The 19,168-nt window shown below is 37.2% G+C and overlaps 1 protein-coding gene across 5 annotated transcripts in view; it reads left to right on the plus strand.

The window, feature by feature from the left end:
- Positions 1-41: 41 nt before the first annotated feature.
- LOC119155847 (uncharacterized oxidoreductase ZK1290.5-like) overlaps positions 42-19,168 on the plus strand; it is a 49,652-nt gene continuing 30,525 nt past the window's right edge. For all 5 annotated transcript variants that reach the window (XR_005106871.1, XR_005106872.1, XM_037404938.1 and 2 more), the window contains exons 1-2: positions 42-162; positions 15,747-15,995. Coding sequence is in view for 3 of the 5 variants with exons in the window: in XM_037404938.1 (XP_037260835.1) it covers positions 75-162; positions 15,747-15,995 (337 nt within the window). In the remaining 2 variants the exon portion in view is untranslated. The remainder of the gene's footprint in view (positions 163-15,746; positions 15,996-19,168) is intronic.

Below are 19,168 nucleotides of genomic sequence, written 5' to 3' on the forward strand. Positions count from 1 at the left end.
CTTGGCGGCACTGGGCGGCCGCGGGGGCTGCCGGGAGCTGTAGTCTCCCGCGGCGGGGAGCGCGCTCGTTAAACATGGCGGCGGCGGCAGGGGGGGGTGGGGCGAGTGGCTGTCCCACGGTGCCGCTCGCCAACGGCCGGTGTATCCCGGTGCTGGGGCTCGGTAAGTGCCGCGGCGGAGCCGGCGGCGGGCCTGGCCGAAACTTCGCGCCGGGGACGCCTCCCCCTGAGCGACGTTGTGAGGTGGTGGGGGTCGCTGCCGGGCTGGCTCCTCAGGGCTCGGCTCCGCCGCTGGCCCGGGCCCGGAGCTCCCCGCTGGGGTGCTGGGCCCGCCTAGCTCAGCGCCGGCGCCCCTCCAAAGGCCTGTCTGTGGCTGGGTGGGCCTTCGTGGTCCTCGTAAGTGGGGCTTTGTGGGGTTCCTCCAGCCGCCCTGCAGCAAGGCAAGCCTTTCTGCCTGGGAATCCCTCCACTCCCCCCATGCTAGCGTTCAGTGGGGTTTGGGGGCTTTTTTTTGTTTTATTTTCTTACGGGCCTTAGAGCAGACTTTTCTTTAAAGCAGACTTTCAAGCTGGAATTTGTCTTACTGGAAGTTTTGGGGTTTTTTTTGTCAGTTGCACCTGTTGCCCTCAAAAGCCCAGGCAGGAATCTGGCTCAGTGCGAGGCAGAAGGCCTGTGCATCGTGGCAGCAGGAACACGTGATCTGTGTGTATGTTGAAAGAATTTAAATGTTTAAATGCTGTTAAACCCTGGCAGCGTATCAGAAGCTGGTGTGATTATTTTTTTTCCCTTACTGAAAACCAAGGTTTGCTGACATTACATTGATGTTTCAGAAGTGCGTTTTTGGTTCTTGCTCATACAAAGATGTGTGACACTTTTAATATGTTCTTAGGGAAAAAAAGTCTACCTGAAAATATGAAAATACAAAGGGAAATTCACTTTTTTTATAAATCAGATTTTATTTTATTACCAATTGTGCAGTGAAGAATTGTGAAGTTCTGCAATGCAATTGATTAAACTCTTAAACCATTTGTTTTCTTAAATGTGAACGGGGGGGGGGGGGGGGGCAGGAAAAATGGTCCTTAAAAGACCACGTTAGTTGTCTGAGTTAATGTGAGTGGTAGTTCAGGAAAGCTATTGCATTCAGTCCTAGCAAAACAAAACTAAAGGCTAACCAGCATATACCTCTGCAATTAGAACCTGGGCATGAAAGTGTCTGTGAAATCTGAAGCATCTTTCTGTGTCCTGTCCCACAAAGCATTTATTTTCCCTCAGTCCTTTAAGAAAAGGATTTTCTTCTTCTACTGAACTGTAGATGGTATAAACCCAAGACTGGCTTGCAGCAGAATACTCCTTTTAATTGTAAATAGGAATATCTGGTTTTATACTATTCTTGATTCCAAATTCATCAGATTGGTGGATTTGCTAATGGTTCAAAAGAGCCAAACTGTTTAAATGATTAAAAGCCGTTTTTCCAAGTCAGCATAGGACCATGTGAGCAGGGGAGGGTTAATACCAGTAATTCTGTGGTGTCAGAGCACTGTCCATGCTGTACTCGGAGATTAATTCTCCCAAAACAGGAGTTGTGCCTGGAAGATGTGCCACGAAGAGGCAAAACATAAACCATACACATACCAGTGACCATTGCATACTTCACCGGATCTTTCTGGAGTTTTTTAATAGTTGTCTTTTTATGTAGTTGTCATGAATTAGTTTTTATTTCTTGTAGAAGTGAGGAATTAGTCTCTTGATTAAAGCCTGTGATTCTTTTGGCACAGTATTTGAGCATCTTTCTCTCTCTTCTTAAGAGTCTTTCCAGAAGCCTCTTTTATTCATAACATATTCGAAAACATGAATACCCTTCCCAATCAGTTTTTCATGATGCAATTTTATCATGAGTCAATTTGATATGCCAATTTTTCCATTGTTTTACATAAACCTAGAAATCTAAGGCACTTAGTTCTTTGTCTGTGATGCTGGAGTTAATCAGTCACACAAGTATCGAGCTAAGCTATAAAATAAGATGACCCTTGTGCTCTTTTAATCTTTATCCTATGAGTGTGTACTGACTTCAGAGCAATTATTTAGGATTTTAATTAGTATGAAGGAGGACAAAATTGGAGCTGTGGATTTTAGAGTGTATTAAGCCACTTAAGTCAATAGGAGTTGGCCTTTGCTTTTAATAGGGCTGTTTTTTCATCCAGAAACTTTTAATTGAATAGAAAGCTTGTAATGCTTGCTTGAAAGTACTCAAAGTCATTTGAGCTGCACATATTAGTTAAAAAGTCTTAGCAACTCAGCACCATCAGCTAAATGTTTTTAAAAAGAGAAAGAATTTAAAAGCCTACAAGATGCTGATAACTGCTTTTACCACGTATTTATGTGCATAGACGTCTTCATGAGCGTGTGCTATGTGTATACCCGATGTATGAATTTGTTATTTTAGTATCAATTAACCTTAAGAATACTTGATGCAGCTGTCCCTTATACAGTCCCTATATAATGAACAAAAAGGGCTATGCTTTTGCTTCGTGGTTTTTTTTTTTTATTTGGGTTTTATTGGGGGTGAGGGCTTGGTTGTTTTAACCTGTAATACTTTTTGCCAATTTAGTTCACTTGGAGATTTTGTTATAAATTTAAAAAAAAAAAAAAAAGTTAATAGGCTTTTTTAGAGAATGGGCTCTGTCTTATGTCTCTTGTTTCAGTATATGCTGAACTGTATTTTAGACTATCTGTAGAACCGCTTTTTTTAATTTGAGATTGCAATACCTTTCTTAGGTTATTAGCAGAATAAGCTGACTAGAAAGTATACAGGCAAAAAGTCTCCATTGTACTCTGCCAAATAGCATGCCACTTGCTGTCCTTTCTTTGTGTTAGTAGTACTGAGTAGTTGATTGTGAAGCCTGAACTCCAGCTACAGTAAATAGATAGTAACATATAAGATCAAGAGAATTAAGTTTGAAATTTTCTGGCCCAATAAATTCTGTTCATTATGGCTTTCAAGGAACTTCTCTTGACTTACAGTGGTGTCATGAACACCAGGATTTGGTTCTTTGACTTCACTTACCTATTCTTGTCTTGTTAGAATAACACTTGACATATTGCTTATACATTCTGCAGCTTTTTGAGGATCTTGTGATAGGAACCAGTCAGGTGATCTTAAGAAATCCTTGATATATGCTGCAGAACATTGTGGCTTTAAGAAGAGAAGGGAGCTGGTAAAGATGCTCAAGACTTGCCACACTTGCATTTCTAGTCAAGCTATTAATACCCTGATATGGAGCCTAACACAATGGGATCTTTATCTATTGTAGGTGTTCCCATTTAACTACTCTTACAAATTAACGGCTTATTTCTGTTACAGCATTACTGCATTAACTAATGTTTGTTATGCAAGATATTTACTCAGCTATTGAGTAGAGAACTTTCTTCAGTGAGGATGCATGTTCTGCAAGGCCATTTTCTGCAGGATTTAAGATTTGGTTGTTTCTTTGTTGTTTCTTACCCCTCTAAACATGTAGACATAATTGTTATCTATGAAAAGTCATCTTTGAGAGGACAGATATGTATGTTGCCCCGTTGCTAGATAATCTTTCTGAAAGCTTCAGAGAGACATAAATACGCTATGTTAAGATTGTTGTAGCTATCCTGGCATGTCAATTGGAGGGCAGCTTGGATAGGTATGCAAGTTATTTCCAAATGATGAAACCCCTTTCACAGCAGCTGAGAGCTGGAGTAGGAGACATGTAGTGTGTTTCTTGGCCAGAACATGTTACTAGAGAGAGTGCAGCAGCAGCCTAGGATAACATTCTGTCAAAAATATCTGTTCTTTCTGTTCAAGTTTCAGTTGCCAAAAGTTGTTGTGCTGGTGGTGTTTTCACTTTTTTTTTTTTTTTTTCTTCCAAATTTGTATAGGAGAAGTTCAATAAATTGGTCAAGGGCTGATACAAAAGGGGAGACAGGAAGAAAGGAGGTTAAGTAGTCTTTCATTAGGTTACCATTCTCTCTCTGATGCTCTGCGCTCACTTACACAAACTGTTCTTGGTGAGAAGGATCCATTTCCATTAAAATCTCTAGTGATAAAGAAGGATTTGTACACCAGAGAAAGCTATGTAGTGTGCAAAATTTATTATCAGTCTGAAAGGTTACTTGGAATAACAGGACAAATTCTGTGCATCCAAAACTTTGTATTTACTGAGGTGCATATTCATACTGTGTTGTATCTGCCTTGAGTCCAGCAGAAAGACAAGTCTCCTAGCAATGGTAAAACAAGCTGACTTTCCTGAGACCCTTACCAATTTTTATACGGCAGCCTACCTTTGCATTAGAAACACACAGTATAGCTGAACTTTTCAGTAACAAATAAAAATAACCTGCATCTTGTTTATTGTATGATTATAAAAAATGTTGTTAATTTTACATTTCTTGTGGTTTGATTCTAACAATTGTGGTAGACAATATTATTCATATGCAGAGGGTCAGGCATGTTTGCTGCCAATAATTTTCATTACAAAGTCTGCTTTTCAACTGGAGTAAGCTTAAGTCAGAAATGAACTGGCATTTTGGCACTTGATACAAGTGTAAAGCTGTGCCCTCGGGAGTACATTACCTCATAACAGCTTTAGATTGCTTTAGAAAATGGATATATTCACTGTCTTACTAATAGGATAGCTGTAATTCTTTCTGTATTTGCAAGACTTACTTTATTACGGTTTTAGAAACATAGGGCAAATAAATGATGTAAAAGTGATACTGTTTTAAAGTTGGTGTAGTTACACTTTTTCGCAGGAGCTACATGTATCTGAGAATCACATACCTTGTGAGTCTTTTTACTTTAGTACACAAATATTCTGACATTACCTTAATTTAACTACAGGGTACTTGGTGCTTATCTAAAGCAACATCCCCAAAAATGCATCACTTGTCAAATCCTCTTCAGGCTTTGGAAGAAAAATACATACAGTTTGTACTGTTCTTGCTTATTTCTGTTAAGTAGGAAGCCTGCACTTAGGGCTGCTTCTTTTTTTTGCTTGTTTGGTTGGGTTTTTTCTTCTTCTTAAGTCTAAGGGGTGAAAATGCTACCCTCTAAAGCATCTGAATATAATTTGGTAGCGCAAGAGCTTTTCTTCCTTTAACTGAAGTATTAGGAAGCTTACTCAAGGTCATGTACTGAATGGTTAAATTTAACGTGGCATCACTCTTTGTTGGAGGACTCTGTGATATGAGAGAAATTTGATGAAGTCTCTTAGTGATAAAAAGTTATTGATTTGTTCATGATCTTCACCAACACACTTCTCTGAGTGGCTTATTTATTAAAAAAAAATACTGCTGTGTTGCAAAAGGTCCACAAAACACCAATTACAGACATCTCTTAAAGCTTGTTCTTGTTCTCTCTAGTGAAACTATCTTCATCCCCTTGATGTGGCAGTTATATTCCCATTAGAAGAGCGGGGGGTTGTGTGTGTTGTGTGTGTTTGTGGTTTTTTTTAGGGACAGTAATAATGAAATTCAGGGGGGTTAGTCAAACAGCATGTGATTTACTGACAAGATGTGCTGGTGATACCAAAAATTCATGGAATGTTTTCATGTAAAGTTGTTTTCGATGTAATCCTTGGCATAGCTAGAATTAATAACAACTTGATGAGATGAGAAGTTCTCTAATGATCCCCTCCTATTAAAGTATAATATTAGTTGCATGCTTGTTTGGGAAGGGGCTTCAGGACAGGCAATTACTAAACAAAATAATCAAGTCTTTATACTCATTGTGCCTTACCCGTGTCACACACAGGGAATATTTTATTACTAGTAATGATGTTCTTTGCAGAAGATTATTCAAGAATAGACAGTGCTGTTACAGTAACTAGGAAAGCAGAAAGGTACTGCTCTGAGCAACTTCTAATCAAATAAGCCAAAGCCTAGGAGGAATAAAATTCAATCCAACTAAATAATACGATGTCGGTTAACTTACAGCATTACTACCTTGCTTAAATTGCATTTTTACTGCATTTGTCAGTATATTGCACTACTAGCATGGTAAAATAATGCACACAGCCGCTCACATAGAATCTGTCCATGCTCAAGGGAAACCACAAATTCTCTCTGTCCTCATTTTAGGGTGTTGCATAGATAAGATTCCTGATAGTCAGCTGTAGCTTTCAGTAAATAAATCATAAAGTAAGTTTTTCCTGACTAATGCTAATTGCATTGTTTAAGACATTACAATATTTGCGTTGCAACCATATACAACTTCTTGCATTGTTCCCAGTTCTTTTCACAAGTGGGATTTTTGTGAAGAAAAATACAGAATCAGATTGTTCCACTTCCATTACATCAGGCTGTTTTGGATTTTTTTTTTTTGTCAAAATGCTACATATAACTTGAATGTTAATATTGAGTGGAAGTTTTTTAATGTTTCCTTCCATTATGTATTACTAATCCAGTTACCTACTTCTTAAATATTCATGCTAGAGTTGTTCATTCTTAAACTTAGCTGTGGTCAAAAAAGATCCTGTCCTGTTGGCATTGGAACCAAATGAGATTTTGCTTTTCAAGTCAATGGCACCAGAATCAAGCCATCACTTTTTTTGTCATTCTCCACTGTTACCATCTTTTTTTTTATTATTATTATTCATGGCTCTTGTTTCTTCATGGCTTCGGTTCTTAAGAAAATTTATGGAACAGTGGTCCTGATACCAAGACCTATGGCACTCCTTTCTATTAATCTTATCCTGTAGTAAGAATCGGCTGTTTATTTCTTCCCTTTGTTTCAGGTCTCAACCATTTCTTTTTTTTTTTTTTGTTCTGTCGGGACTTTGCTTCTCACCCATGGTTACCAAGTTGCCTTAATAGCCTCTTGTGATGAACAAAATACCACATCTATAAATCTTTCTGTCTCAATTCATCCACCGTTTCAGTAGATCTGACCTTGAGAAGTTGTACTTGAGCTTTGAGGGCCTCCAGATATTTAACTTCTCCCATGTACAAAATGTGGCCATATTCCAGACAGCTGTGCATTTGTAGACAGTTGAACAAAGCAGTATTCTGTCCTAACCTGACTAAACCTGCTGAACTCTTACCTTCCTGGCTTTCTTCTAACTTCACCTACTTCCAGCGTGGGGGTGTTTTATTCATTGAAAAAAGACCAAATGCTGTACAAATGTTGTTATAAAGGGTACTAGTAAATGTATCTGGGGCAAAATGCTGGGCCAAGTTTTGCTTGTATGAGAGTATACACAGTACAGAAAGTTCGTAGGTTTTTTTCTAGGGGAAATTGCTGCTTTGTCTCTGCTCTCTTTGTATACCTACAAATTTATGAGGACAGCTTTTTATATTTTTGCTGGGGATTTTACCTTATTTGTATTTTGACATATGAACTGTGATTTAACAGCAGAAAGATAGCTTCCTTTCTCATGCTGGATTCTTTTTGGTTATCACCCTGTTGCTGATGAATTTTAAATGTCCATCACCAAGTCTAAGGAATAAAGAAAAATTTGGCTTTCTATCACTGTTTAATAATTAAAGCCTTTATTAATATAATCAGAGACACTTTATGTGTATGCTTTTAAATTTCCTGTTGTCATTAATACTTTTAAGTGTTACAAGCTCGATTACCCACTAGTTGAAGAAATTACTTGTAACCAGTTTGAAATTAACAGAGAAGCAAGCTCCAGGATATTTAACTGTTGTCTTTCACCATGTTTCTGTAATGTAGAAAAATGTTACCAAACTCGGGGTGGGAGGAAAAAAGCTGACTTGTATCTTTCAACCTTCATGTAGCCGATTTTAGTCATCATACTTTTTTTTTCCTTGCCAGAGTTCCCTGGCATAGTTCTGGCAGCATTGAATGGTGATGTCACATGCTGCTGTAACCTAAATTGCAGTAGTTCCTCATGCCTCCAAAAGGGAAGGAGGGAGGTACTGATTCCTAAACTTTCTCCATTTCTTCTAATGTTTATGCCAAGCACAGAGAGCGATACAAAAATCCTCCTTGCAGAGGGGAGAGAAAAAGGAAAGACATCTTTGTGGCTTTACATCAGTTTTATAACTGTGAGGTCTGTTCCCCAGGCTTAACGCCTGAATGGAAGTGCTTTGCATTCTAATACATACTATTCTAAGGTTGAATGTGCAATGTGAGAGGAGGGACTACAAGAAATGTTGTTTGTCTTGGAAACCTTGAGAAAATACATTTAGATGATGTGCGGGGGAAGAAGCATTTGATCAGAAACATTCCTTATTGTTCAGTTTTAATGTGCTCTACTGATAGCTGGGCTGCTGCTGTCCTTTGAACTCATGAATGCAATTAGTTAGCAGTGGGACACTGCAAGTCTCTGACCTTGCAGTGTCACGTGGTATTGGAGGAGTAAGATCTTGTCACGATTCACAATTGCACTTATTCTGTGAGTAGTCTGGTAGGTATAAAGGGCACTGCTGTGATGTCAAAAATTAGCCATCAGATTGAACATAATCTTGAATTAGGATCTCACAGTGGTGTTTTATTGTACGTACATTTTCATCTTGTAAGCTACAAGTCACTATAAATTGCAGTTCTTTTTATAATCTTTTCTGTAATGTTATCTTTACAGTACTCTTAAGTGTTTTTTAATTACTGGTCTCATGATCCACTACATGTTTAAAAATTGCAGTCCCTCTACTTAATTTTAAGTCAAACTTTCACAGCAGGGATTATTATGATAATGTCCTACGTAAGTACAGAGTACGAATTTAGTATGTTTTCCTTTTTATTGTTCTTTGTGGAAGCTGTTTGGAGGAGGAAAAAATTGTCACAGTTCTGTCTCATTTATTGTGAAGTATAGTCTTTGTCAGATAGTTTAAGATGTATTAAAGGGGAGGAAAAACATTATTTGCTGTAGAGAGTACATATCCTTATTAGTTATGAAGTTAAAAGTTCTATCAAGGTATGATCAGTACTAGAAGTCATTTCAATTGAGTTAACAGAGGGAATAGAATGAAAATAATTTAAAACTGGTTCACACCAGCAATTCTTTGTGCACTATTAACTGCTAAGATCTAGTCACAAAACATTATTCTGAGAAGAAAAGGTTTAGTGAACCCTAGAAATTGGATTTGATTTATGCCAGAAAATCTGCCTTTTCACTGCTTGAGATTTCTATGGAAGGAAGCCACAGTCTTTTACCAAATGGTTTCTAAGGTAACATCTTATAGCAGAGCATCTGAAACCAATTTGGTTGTTAATGAGAAATAGTTCTCACGGCGGTGGGAAAGAGTGGAGTGAAAGAAAAGGCTTCAAGATTTGGCAGTCTGTCTGTAAAGGCATTTAAATGTGTGCTGCTGCTCTGCTTATGAAATTTCTACATGGATTACACATTCATAATTGCCTTTCAAATGTATAGGCGACTTCCCAGAGTTGTCCTTCCCTATAAAATTTAATCAAGAAGTTAAATGATAAAAATATTTGTATGCAACAGCTGAATAATTTAAATGGCTGGCACTTTCCAGTGGAAACCTCTTTACTCCTGCAGGAAAAATATTTGCATTTTTTGGGTGATAGTGTATTTTTGCTGCAAGAAATAACATTAGTGAATTGGTGCCGTGTCAGAGCTATAGCATCCCACTGATGATAGATGCTACTTGCAGATTTTCTGGGCTTGCTGTGAGACACATTCTGAGAAGTTCTTTTATACTCCCTTTTCTAACGTTCTGACTAGATAAATGGTAGGTCAGTGACCAGAGATACATGCTCATTTTACCTTGGATGATCTGAATATCCTTTACAGTCAGAGCCTCTTTGGGATGGAGGGAATAGAGTGCTTCTGTCAACAATGGCTCATTGCCATTTCTTCCTTCCTCTCAGGAAGAGAGAAAACTAGCAATTCTGGCTTCCCTTTCCCTGGATACATAATAAATATGTAATGGCTCTCTCCTACCATTTTGCATTGCGACAAAACTGTATTCCTGCATTCTGTTCCTTGGTGCCTGAGTAGAATTGCAGAGTTTAAAATCATGCTTGCCTACTTTTCTTCCTCGTGTTATTGAATTCTAAGCATCTATTCTGAGTCACAAAGGAGAAAAACGGTCCCACAGTGACTGCTTTGCACTAAGCAATGTATTGTATTTGGAAAAAAAAAAAAAAGGAGAAACATTGACAAAGTAAAACATATATATAAAAGTTAATATCCATAATCCAGATAGGGTTTGCAGAAGCAAGAGAAACTTCATTTTGTAATCTCTAGGCTCTCCATAGGCCAGGTCTATTAACGGAGTTTCATTAGCATAGTGATATTGTTTAGGAACATGAAAATACCACATGCATACAGTACAGCTGTAATGCATAAAATGTGTTAAATACAACAAAGACCTCTGTCACCAGTTCTCTGATTAACCTTATGCCAGTATGGTGTTACAATATGGGAGTACTTGCCTTACTGTGGTGCTGGCAGGACAGTCCTCACTGTCCTTTGAGGCTTGCAGAAGCAAATTCATGCCCATACTTCAACTACTGAGGCTTATATTGCACCATGTTTGTACACATCAACCATCAACCACTATCAGCACCTGTTTATTGGCATTACAGCACTGCATTGGCATTTTTGTGCTGTAGCCTCACAAAATGCAATTATTTGTGCAACTTTTATACAGCTTTGATGGTCTTAAATGACTGAGTTTTAGATAAACCTGTGTGCTACTTTAGTTCTGGCCAAAGCTTTGGTTATATAATACACATTTGCATAGTACCTTTCTGTTGACATTGTCCTGCTGGTTCTTCTAGAAGCCCGTAGTCTCTATAGGTTCCATTTCTGCAAGGGCATCTGCTCCATTATGTATATATTAAATGCCATTCTTGCACTCTGCATAAAATGTCCAAGTTATTTTGTAAAAGTTATTGGGATTAAGTTTGGATCCCATGACTTGGAATACTCTGTAGCCACCTTATGAAAATTGTAAGTATAATAGCCTCATAAAGAGCTTGACTTCATTTGATTTCACCTGCTGCAGAGGAAAGCCTTGCACTCTACAAAAGAAGAGAGGATGCTATGAATCCTTTGTCATGTGATACTAAATATGATTTTCAGAATAACTGACCCTGTTAAGTAAAAAATATGCCAAATTATAGCAGTAAGAACCCTGGTTCTAGTGCTGTGGCTATAGAAAAAGTTAGTGTCACATTACCTGGTTGTCTGAAAGCAGCTCTAGGGATGGTGCTGGGGAACATGTTGGAAAGAAAGGCTCCAGAGGCAAGTTCATGGAGAAGGTCTTTCTGATCATTTGGTAGTTGGCTTGAACACAACTGTGATTTGATTTTTGTTTCTTGGTTGCATTTTGGATTTTTTCGTGTTTTAATAAAAACACTGAATATGTCAAGTCATTTAGCTGCTGCTGCTAAACAGGGAATTTTTCTTGCCCAAAATTTGCTTGCCCCTTGCCTGAAATATGTGTTTTTCCCTCTGGGGTGTTGTTAAAGTTCATTAATAATTCTAAGACTATATACTTTTTTGGCTATTTTACAATCTGAATCAACTTGTCAGAGGATCATATGAATACAGAAGTAGGTGAAGGAGGCAGTAAGTCAGTAAGCAAGGGCAGCAAGTAAGGATTGTCTGTCATTGAGCAATTCCATAGAAGAGGCATATGGTTTTGTGAATGGATTAGCAATAAACCTTGAGATGTGTTATATGTTCATTTGTTCTATGTATAGGCAACACTTTGTTTTATTATCAAATTTTCTCATAATTTAATTAGCAAAATCAAGTTGTGTTGACAACAAAAATTTGAATATATTTATAAGATACACTGTGTGGCCTTAATATTGATGTAATATTGAAATAATAGAAATAAAACTATTAGAACAAGGTATTTCAAGCCTATTATGATATACAATACCATATATACACGATAAGTTTGTAAACATTGATAAAAGGATGTTTGAACTTTTGCTTTTAAGAGTTCTTAAGTGATTACTTGGAGATAAAGAAATCGGAAAAGGAATGGGCATTTTTGTAGGTATGTTGTTTGTCAACTGTTTTAATGTGCTGAGCACTGATGTCAAAAGATCATTAATCTCTGATAGGATCTCTAAATATCTCGGCTGTGGTTTCACTAGCAGGAACTCTTCTAATGTAAATGATTCCATCAATTTCAAGTAACCAAAATTATTCATGTCACAGAACATTTTTATATACTCAGTTAAATAATACTTTCACATTTCACAAAGAACATGAAGACACGCTCTTCCACAAAGGGAGGGAAAAACCAGGAAAAGTAGGTCCTGATTCTCTTTTGAAAAACTGCTTGTGCTTTGTGTCTCTGTCTGTAGTTCTGCAGCTTCCATGAAGGACAGAAAGTTTAATGAGGCTGAGGGTCAGCTGAGATGGTGCATAAAACTGTGTGTGTTAGTATTTTGGTGTGTGATTTGTCTTACATCTTGGTGGTGGGTTTTACAGTTTGTTTTTTTTGGGGGGGCGAGGGGCAGGAAATCGGGGGATGTTGATTTCAGAGGGGGGGGCTTGGCAGTGTTGCTGATTGGGTTTTGTTTGTTTGGGGGTTTTTTTGTTTATTTGGGAGGGTTTCCCCTCTGTAGCAACTGTATTGTGAACAGGATTCTGCCTTCCTAATAGTCTTTGAAACTTTCTTAGGATTATCAGAGCACATTGCTTATCCCAGTTTTGATAGCAGTGTTTTTCAGGATATCAAGAAAGTGATGAGTAATCATGACAAAAACCCAATGTAACTAATTAAGCCTAGTTTTCAATTGATTTGTATCTTTTGACCTATCCATATCCTTGTCTCTACCAGCCACCAATTTTCAAAAAATCTGTAGGAATGTAATTAACTTGGACATCTTCAGATCTGTCAAAATTTAGGTTAGTGCAGTCTGTGAGAGAACAGTGATATTCCCCTGGGAAAAGAAGTTAAAATACTAGCTAAAAAATAAGGACCTTTTCCAGACTTATTTATGTTTGACTTCATTTATTAAAAGGAATTCCTTCTTATCAGAGAATCAAAATATATTAATTCACTGTTTTTTAGAAGCAATAAGGGGATGCAATGGGTGCTAGTTCATATTAGTTTTAAATGTGAGATTGGATTTTGTCTTTAAATGTACATGCACAGTGTGAATTACATCTCTGTGAACAAAGAATAATCCCAAACATGTAAGAATGTTAATGTGTTCAAATCATGTTAAACCCAGATTTGAAATTTAAGTCTGTCCAGCTTCTTTTGTCATCCTTCTGCATTTATGAATTGTAACATAAGTCTAGAAGCTGTTGTGTTGGTTGCATAATTACCTTAGAAACCTGTTGTTCATTATTAAGTTGGGTTGCAAAGGGGTAATATTAAATACTTGTTAAGCATTCTTTTTAATTACTGTTCAGTGCATCACTAGTGTTGTAGTACATTTTTAGGCATAGAAGCTGAGATAATTCTCTCCAGACTGATTTTGGTCTCTATTTCCTGTGAAACAAGTGTGCTTGCCATCACCGCTTAGGAAACAATAACAAAATTATTCTGAATTTTCCTTCTTTCCCGTTCTCTCCCTTTAACTTAAAGGGGTTAAAATAAAAAATAAAAAAAAAAAGTTGTTTGTCCTAAATGTTCTTACTGAAATCCATTATGCATGAAGAGTCTGAGTCCATTTGCAAGACCTCTAAATGAACTCCATTCATTCTGTGCTTAGAAATGTCCATTCAGCCAGAAACAGACACAATAGTTACAACCTCATTTATTTGGCACCAGTACCAGCTTATTAAAAGTGAAGGAGTGGTTATGAAAAAGTATAGTAATTTGTCTATGCTGGTTATATAATTCTTTAATAAAAATCCTTTAGGATCTGAATAATATAATAATTGTATGTGTATTCTTTGTCCATAGTTGCAATATAGTAGCAATGCATTCATCTAAAATTCTTAAACATTCATCAAGATTTTGAAATGGCTATTTTTAAAATGAAATTTGATCTGGCTTGACTTATTTTCACGTAAAACAAGTTACAGGGATATCTGTTTCTAGGCAACTTAGAAATTAAGTCAATTATTAATCACAGTTAGTGGCTATGCATAAAAAAGCTTTGAAGTTTTGTCTTTTAAAACATTAAAATTGTTTACATTTGGAAGGTAAAATACTTACGATACACATGTCAAAATTGTAGGAATATAGTATCATAATTTCATCACTTAAAAATCCATGAAGATAAATCAAGGATTCAATACTCTCTATTTTGTAGGTCATAAACTTAAAGTGGGAGTTGTCCCATTGTGATTAGCAGAATGTCATTATCCTCAGGTGTATGTGTGTGACATCAGCCAATATAATATTTATAATGATTTGGAGTGGTGAGTAAGATTACAGAGTTATCACAGACTTTTCTTCTAGGATTACAAATGAATAAAAATATTAAGCACTTAGGAGAACCTGGCTTGCCTTACATGCAGGTAGGACTTTTGCAAGTTGTCACTCTTGCTTGCATTGTTACAATGCATGTGAAAAAGTCGTGCAGACTCCTGTGGGTGTTCTCTCTCCAGTTCAGTTATGGGAGGTTCCAAGGATGAGTCTAAGGTAAATCTGTGTATTTTCATTTGTTTCCTTTTTCTGATAGTCTGGGTAGCCATATAAATTTCTTAATTTCACAATATGCAGGTAGTGTTTGATGGAGAAATAAGTATTATGTTTGCAGGGAAAGAGAAAGTTAACAGCAGATACAGATTTCACTTTATATTGTTCTTCTTTCACCTGGAGTCCTTTATTTATTTGGATTCAGCAGTGGCTGAAGACTGTGTTGATGTCAGCGGTCACAACTGTAACAGGGCCCTTCTGAAACTGGTGACCATTTGCATGCTAGCTATTGTTTATGGTACTAGGGCCTTTAAGTACTGATCATCTTGGAAGATGGCTTTGGTAGCTGACTGGAACTGACTGAGCGTTTCGTCTAACAAACTGTAGAAAATACTGTTTGTGGGAAGTGTGTGTGTGAGGGTGAATGGGTGAGGGGCTCATGGCAGGAAAAACAACTAACAGGAAAGGGTAAGTAGAAACATCATCCTCCTTGCTCTCAACCAGTTCTTTATCTGACAGTCCTCCTGCTGGTTGCTTTTCCTGCTGAGTCTCCTCCTCCTTCCGTCCCCTTGACATGCCAAATACACATCCAGAGAATACCTACACAATGAGAGTCACAGTACTTTGTTACTGAAACTCCCTGTATGCCCATTCTGTAACTCTTGTGTAGGATTCCATTGTTTTGGTGACTGCTGAGCTTGACATTATATGAATTGCACCTGCAGTATGGCCAGGTCTGGGGTTGTACAATGCAATAATAACTTGAAGCTAGCAGATGTTTAACAGAGTAAAAGTTTCAGGATATGCGTTCTGCAAAGTGAATTGCCTACATTGTCTTTAATTTCTTTTTGTTAGTATTTTAATCTCTAAATGTGCTCCTGTATGAAAAATAAGTGCCATATACTAATTTTCCATAAAGCATGTGTTTTCTCTTTGCTGGTCTTCAGCCTGAATTCTGAAATAACTTCTTTACAGTTAAATGCTGTTAATATTTGATTTTGCTGGAATTTTTTTTTTTTTTGAGATCACTGTCAACATTCTAGCACTTTGTGTATTTTTCCAGCCTAGAGATCTATTCATTCCCATTTCTTTACTATTAGGAAATTAAATGAGAAGATTCTGTGACAGTGTACCAAAAAAAAAACCCCAAAATTAAAAAGAATGATTAAATATGTCCCTCAAGTCACTGCTGACAATTGACTTTTGATTTTGTTTGTTTAGGTACTTCCCATCAAGGTGGTTATTCCCATGATGCTGTAGTCCATGCATTACGAAAATGTGGCATTCGTCATATTGACACAGCAAAAAGATATGGCTGTGAATCTCTCCTCCAAAAGGCCATAGAAGAGAGTGATGTGAAGCGAGAGGATCTCTGGATAACTACCAAACTGTGGCATAGTGATTATGGCTATGAAAACACAAAAAAAGCCTGCTTGGAGTCATGTGAAAGACTTGGTGTTGAATATCTTGGTATGAACCTTTACATATAGTTCATTAATTGTGCCTTCCATGTGAGTATTTGCAAAGGTGAATGAATTCCTGAAAAAAACTATGTATTACAGATGGATCATAAAAACCAAATTCTGCCTTTATTTACACATTTGCAGATTTCTTGTGCTGTTTGTTCTCTAGAAAGTTCACATGCATACAGTTGAGAGCACAGGATTTTTTGTTGTTGCAAATGTTTTAAAACAGATCAATGTGTGTCTTCTAAAGGTATGTTGCATTGTTAAATCAATTTGAGGAACCACTACATGAATTGTATATATTTTGCTAAGAACACCCAAAACCTATGAAACAAGGATGCAGAAATTTTACAATAGTTTGTTGGTAGCAGGGTAACAAAAATGCCCACTATCTTCTGTGGTCTGTTAAATCTCAAGGAATTGGGAGTCCTTTCTGAAACTTATTTTGTAGGTCTATTAACATTTAAAAATCCTGATTAGCTGCCTTTGGTTTGGTCTGTCTGATGCAGTATGCTTTGGGGAAAATGTCAGGGGTATCAACAAGACTTTAGCAAACTAAATCTAACACTGAATTAGACTTACGCACTTTTAAACTTACCCCGATCATAAACTTATCGTAGTCAAAGATGTGATATTGTTACTCCCTTATTAGACAGGCAGAGCTGTAATGCTGATGCTGATTAATTCTTTGCAACAGGTCATAGGAGAGGAGGTACCCAACAAAAAAACATGGTATTTTTTAAAATGCTTTTGCTACTTCTTCCCTAGCTGGAGTAATGAAAATAAAGTGGAGGTAGAGGAAGATGTATTTAAAGTAATAATATAAAAATGATACAAGTGGAAATAGTATTTATGCCGATAATCAAGGAATAATTGACCTAACCATCAGACGTTATCTGTCAGTGTCCTGAAAACCCTCATTTTGCTTTTCTTTCCTCACCCTGTCCCCCTGTTTCCAGTAAATAAACTTCAAGTAAACAGCTTTTGTGAAGTACTACAGATTTTGCAAAATTAATATCATATAATATTAATTGCAACTTTGTGCTGTATTCACTGTTTTTTTGCTTGGGTACTTTGCAAGATGAAGGGAGAAAAACCCTTTATTTGTTGAAGACTGAGATACTTGTATGCACATCTTTGGCTTAATTCTTTCTGGAAATGTCTCCCTTAACTTCCTGCACAGGTACAGAATAATGCAAAATTAATTAAAATTACCTTTTTGTCTCTGCTGTGTAGACACAGGTCACTGCAAGGAGACTTTAATAAACTGAGTTTCAAGTCCTGACTTTCTCCTCTAAATTAAGAAATAACATGTTTCCTCCTCTCTGCTTTCTGCTTGTTACGTTTTGTGTTTGCTTGCTTGCTTCTGCTTGCTATGACACTGGTGCTGAATGTTGATGAGAGGAAAACTTGACTCACTTCCAGGAAATAATTTTCAGTGATTCCTTTTAATACTGTAATTTGCTTTTATTTTCTCAAGTAGTAGACTGTTGAAAGTAGGTGCTCACACAAATACTGTCTGCCTATTGCTGCTAAGCAGAAATAAATGAAACAAATTTTAAAAAAATCTGAGAGCAAGAAATGCACAAATACTGTCACCATGTGAGTGAATCCTTGGGCTGACATAAACAATTGTCAGTTTGTGTGGTAGGTTCAGCTCTGAGACTTCTTTTGCTCATATTGCTAAGATAAATTAAGGAATATTCCAGCTGACTGTGCAATTTGCCTCCATACTAGATTTTATTTTTCTTTAATACCATTACCCATCTTCCCTCCCTTCCTCACCTTTCTTCCACTGATGTGGAGATGTCTGAAAAATTTGTAAAGCTCTTCCTGAACCACCACTTAGTCTGACATAGCGACCTAAATCAATGTTGGCTTCAGCTTGCTTTAACTTGGTGATTTGTAAACTGTGATGGCTTAGGAAATACTTCACATGCAGTTCACTGATCTGTCAGTGAGGATAGTGACCTCCACAAGAAAGATGGGATGGCAAGTGGAGTAACAGTTTTGGCTGCTTAAGTTTGATCTCTGTTGTATCAATTCCACAGACCATCTTTGTTAAACACTGTATGATCTGCACTTATGTGAAAGAGAGAAGTTCTATCTTTAGTGCTGTGTGTGCTGATGAAGTAGAACTTTAGAGGAGGTGCAATACATGGTGTGTTTCCTGGGGCTCACAGAAAGCATCATACGCTGGGAGTCCTGTACCTCCTTTCTGAAAGCGCTCAGCTGGAAGGTGCTGTTGGAAGGATTTTCAAGCGAACAGTGCCAATATGTTGAAACATGAACTTGTCAAGTGTTTCAAGAATGCTGAGAGTAAGAGCTTTTTGTTGCAAAATGAGGCTTACTACAAGTGTGACAGAAGTAACTGGAATGCAGAAGAAGGGTTTGAAAATATGGTTATAAGGCTGTAGAACCAAGCTTAGATATTCTAGCTATTTTCATTCATACCTGCATTTTTGTGTCCCTTTTCTGCTGGCCAGCCTGTACCATAGAAAGGACATGAAATCCATGACAGAAGAAGTTAGGTAATAACAGGGCCATTTGTGCCCAAGCTTATGTATGAAAGTAAATTATTTAGTTACAGGCACGTGTTGATGCTGGCAATTTTTCTGTGAAATAGGAATGTGAAATAAAGGTACATGAAACGTACCAAAATCAGCATGTCGTCATTTCGTTATGTGATATTAACCGAATATGTGAGGGGTTCATAGCATTTTCATAAAGATATGTGGTTCATATAGAAAATTGAAAGATCCTAAATAACATATCTGTTATGTTGGAGGGAAAATTAGTCATTCAGAAGACTACAAAAATAAAAAGCTGTTAGAGCCCTAGCAGCTAAATGTGTAGCTAAGCTTTCTGTTCCAAGAAAGGACCTGTTAATATTTTTGAGTGAGTTTATGGAATACATAAGTTCACAGACTGAATTAGAGACACAGGAAATAATCTAACTGGAATTGATATATCTGTGCATTAGCAGTATATAGAATGCCAGCTGTTGAAACAGATGAACTGTTGAAAGCAGTCACAGCTTGTAAGAGGAAAAAGTGTTCCATATAAAATATTGTTATGAAACCTTTTTGAAAAACACTTTTTGGGCAAATAGTATTGGGAGAAACACTGTTCCAGGATTTTTATTTGAATTGGTAGATTACATATCCATGAGAAACT

Source organism: Falco rusticolus, chromosome 11 (assembly GCF_015220075.1).
Source record: "Falco rusticolus isolate bFalRus1 chromosome 11, bFalRus1.pri, whole genome shotgun sequence".
Classification (NCBI taxonomy): Eukaryota; Metazoa; Chordata; class Aves; order Falconiformes; family Falconidae; genus Falco; species Falco rusticolus.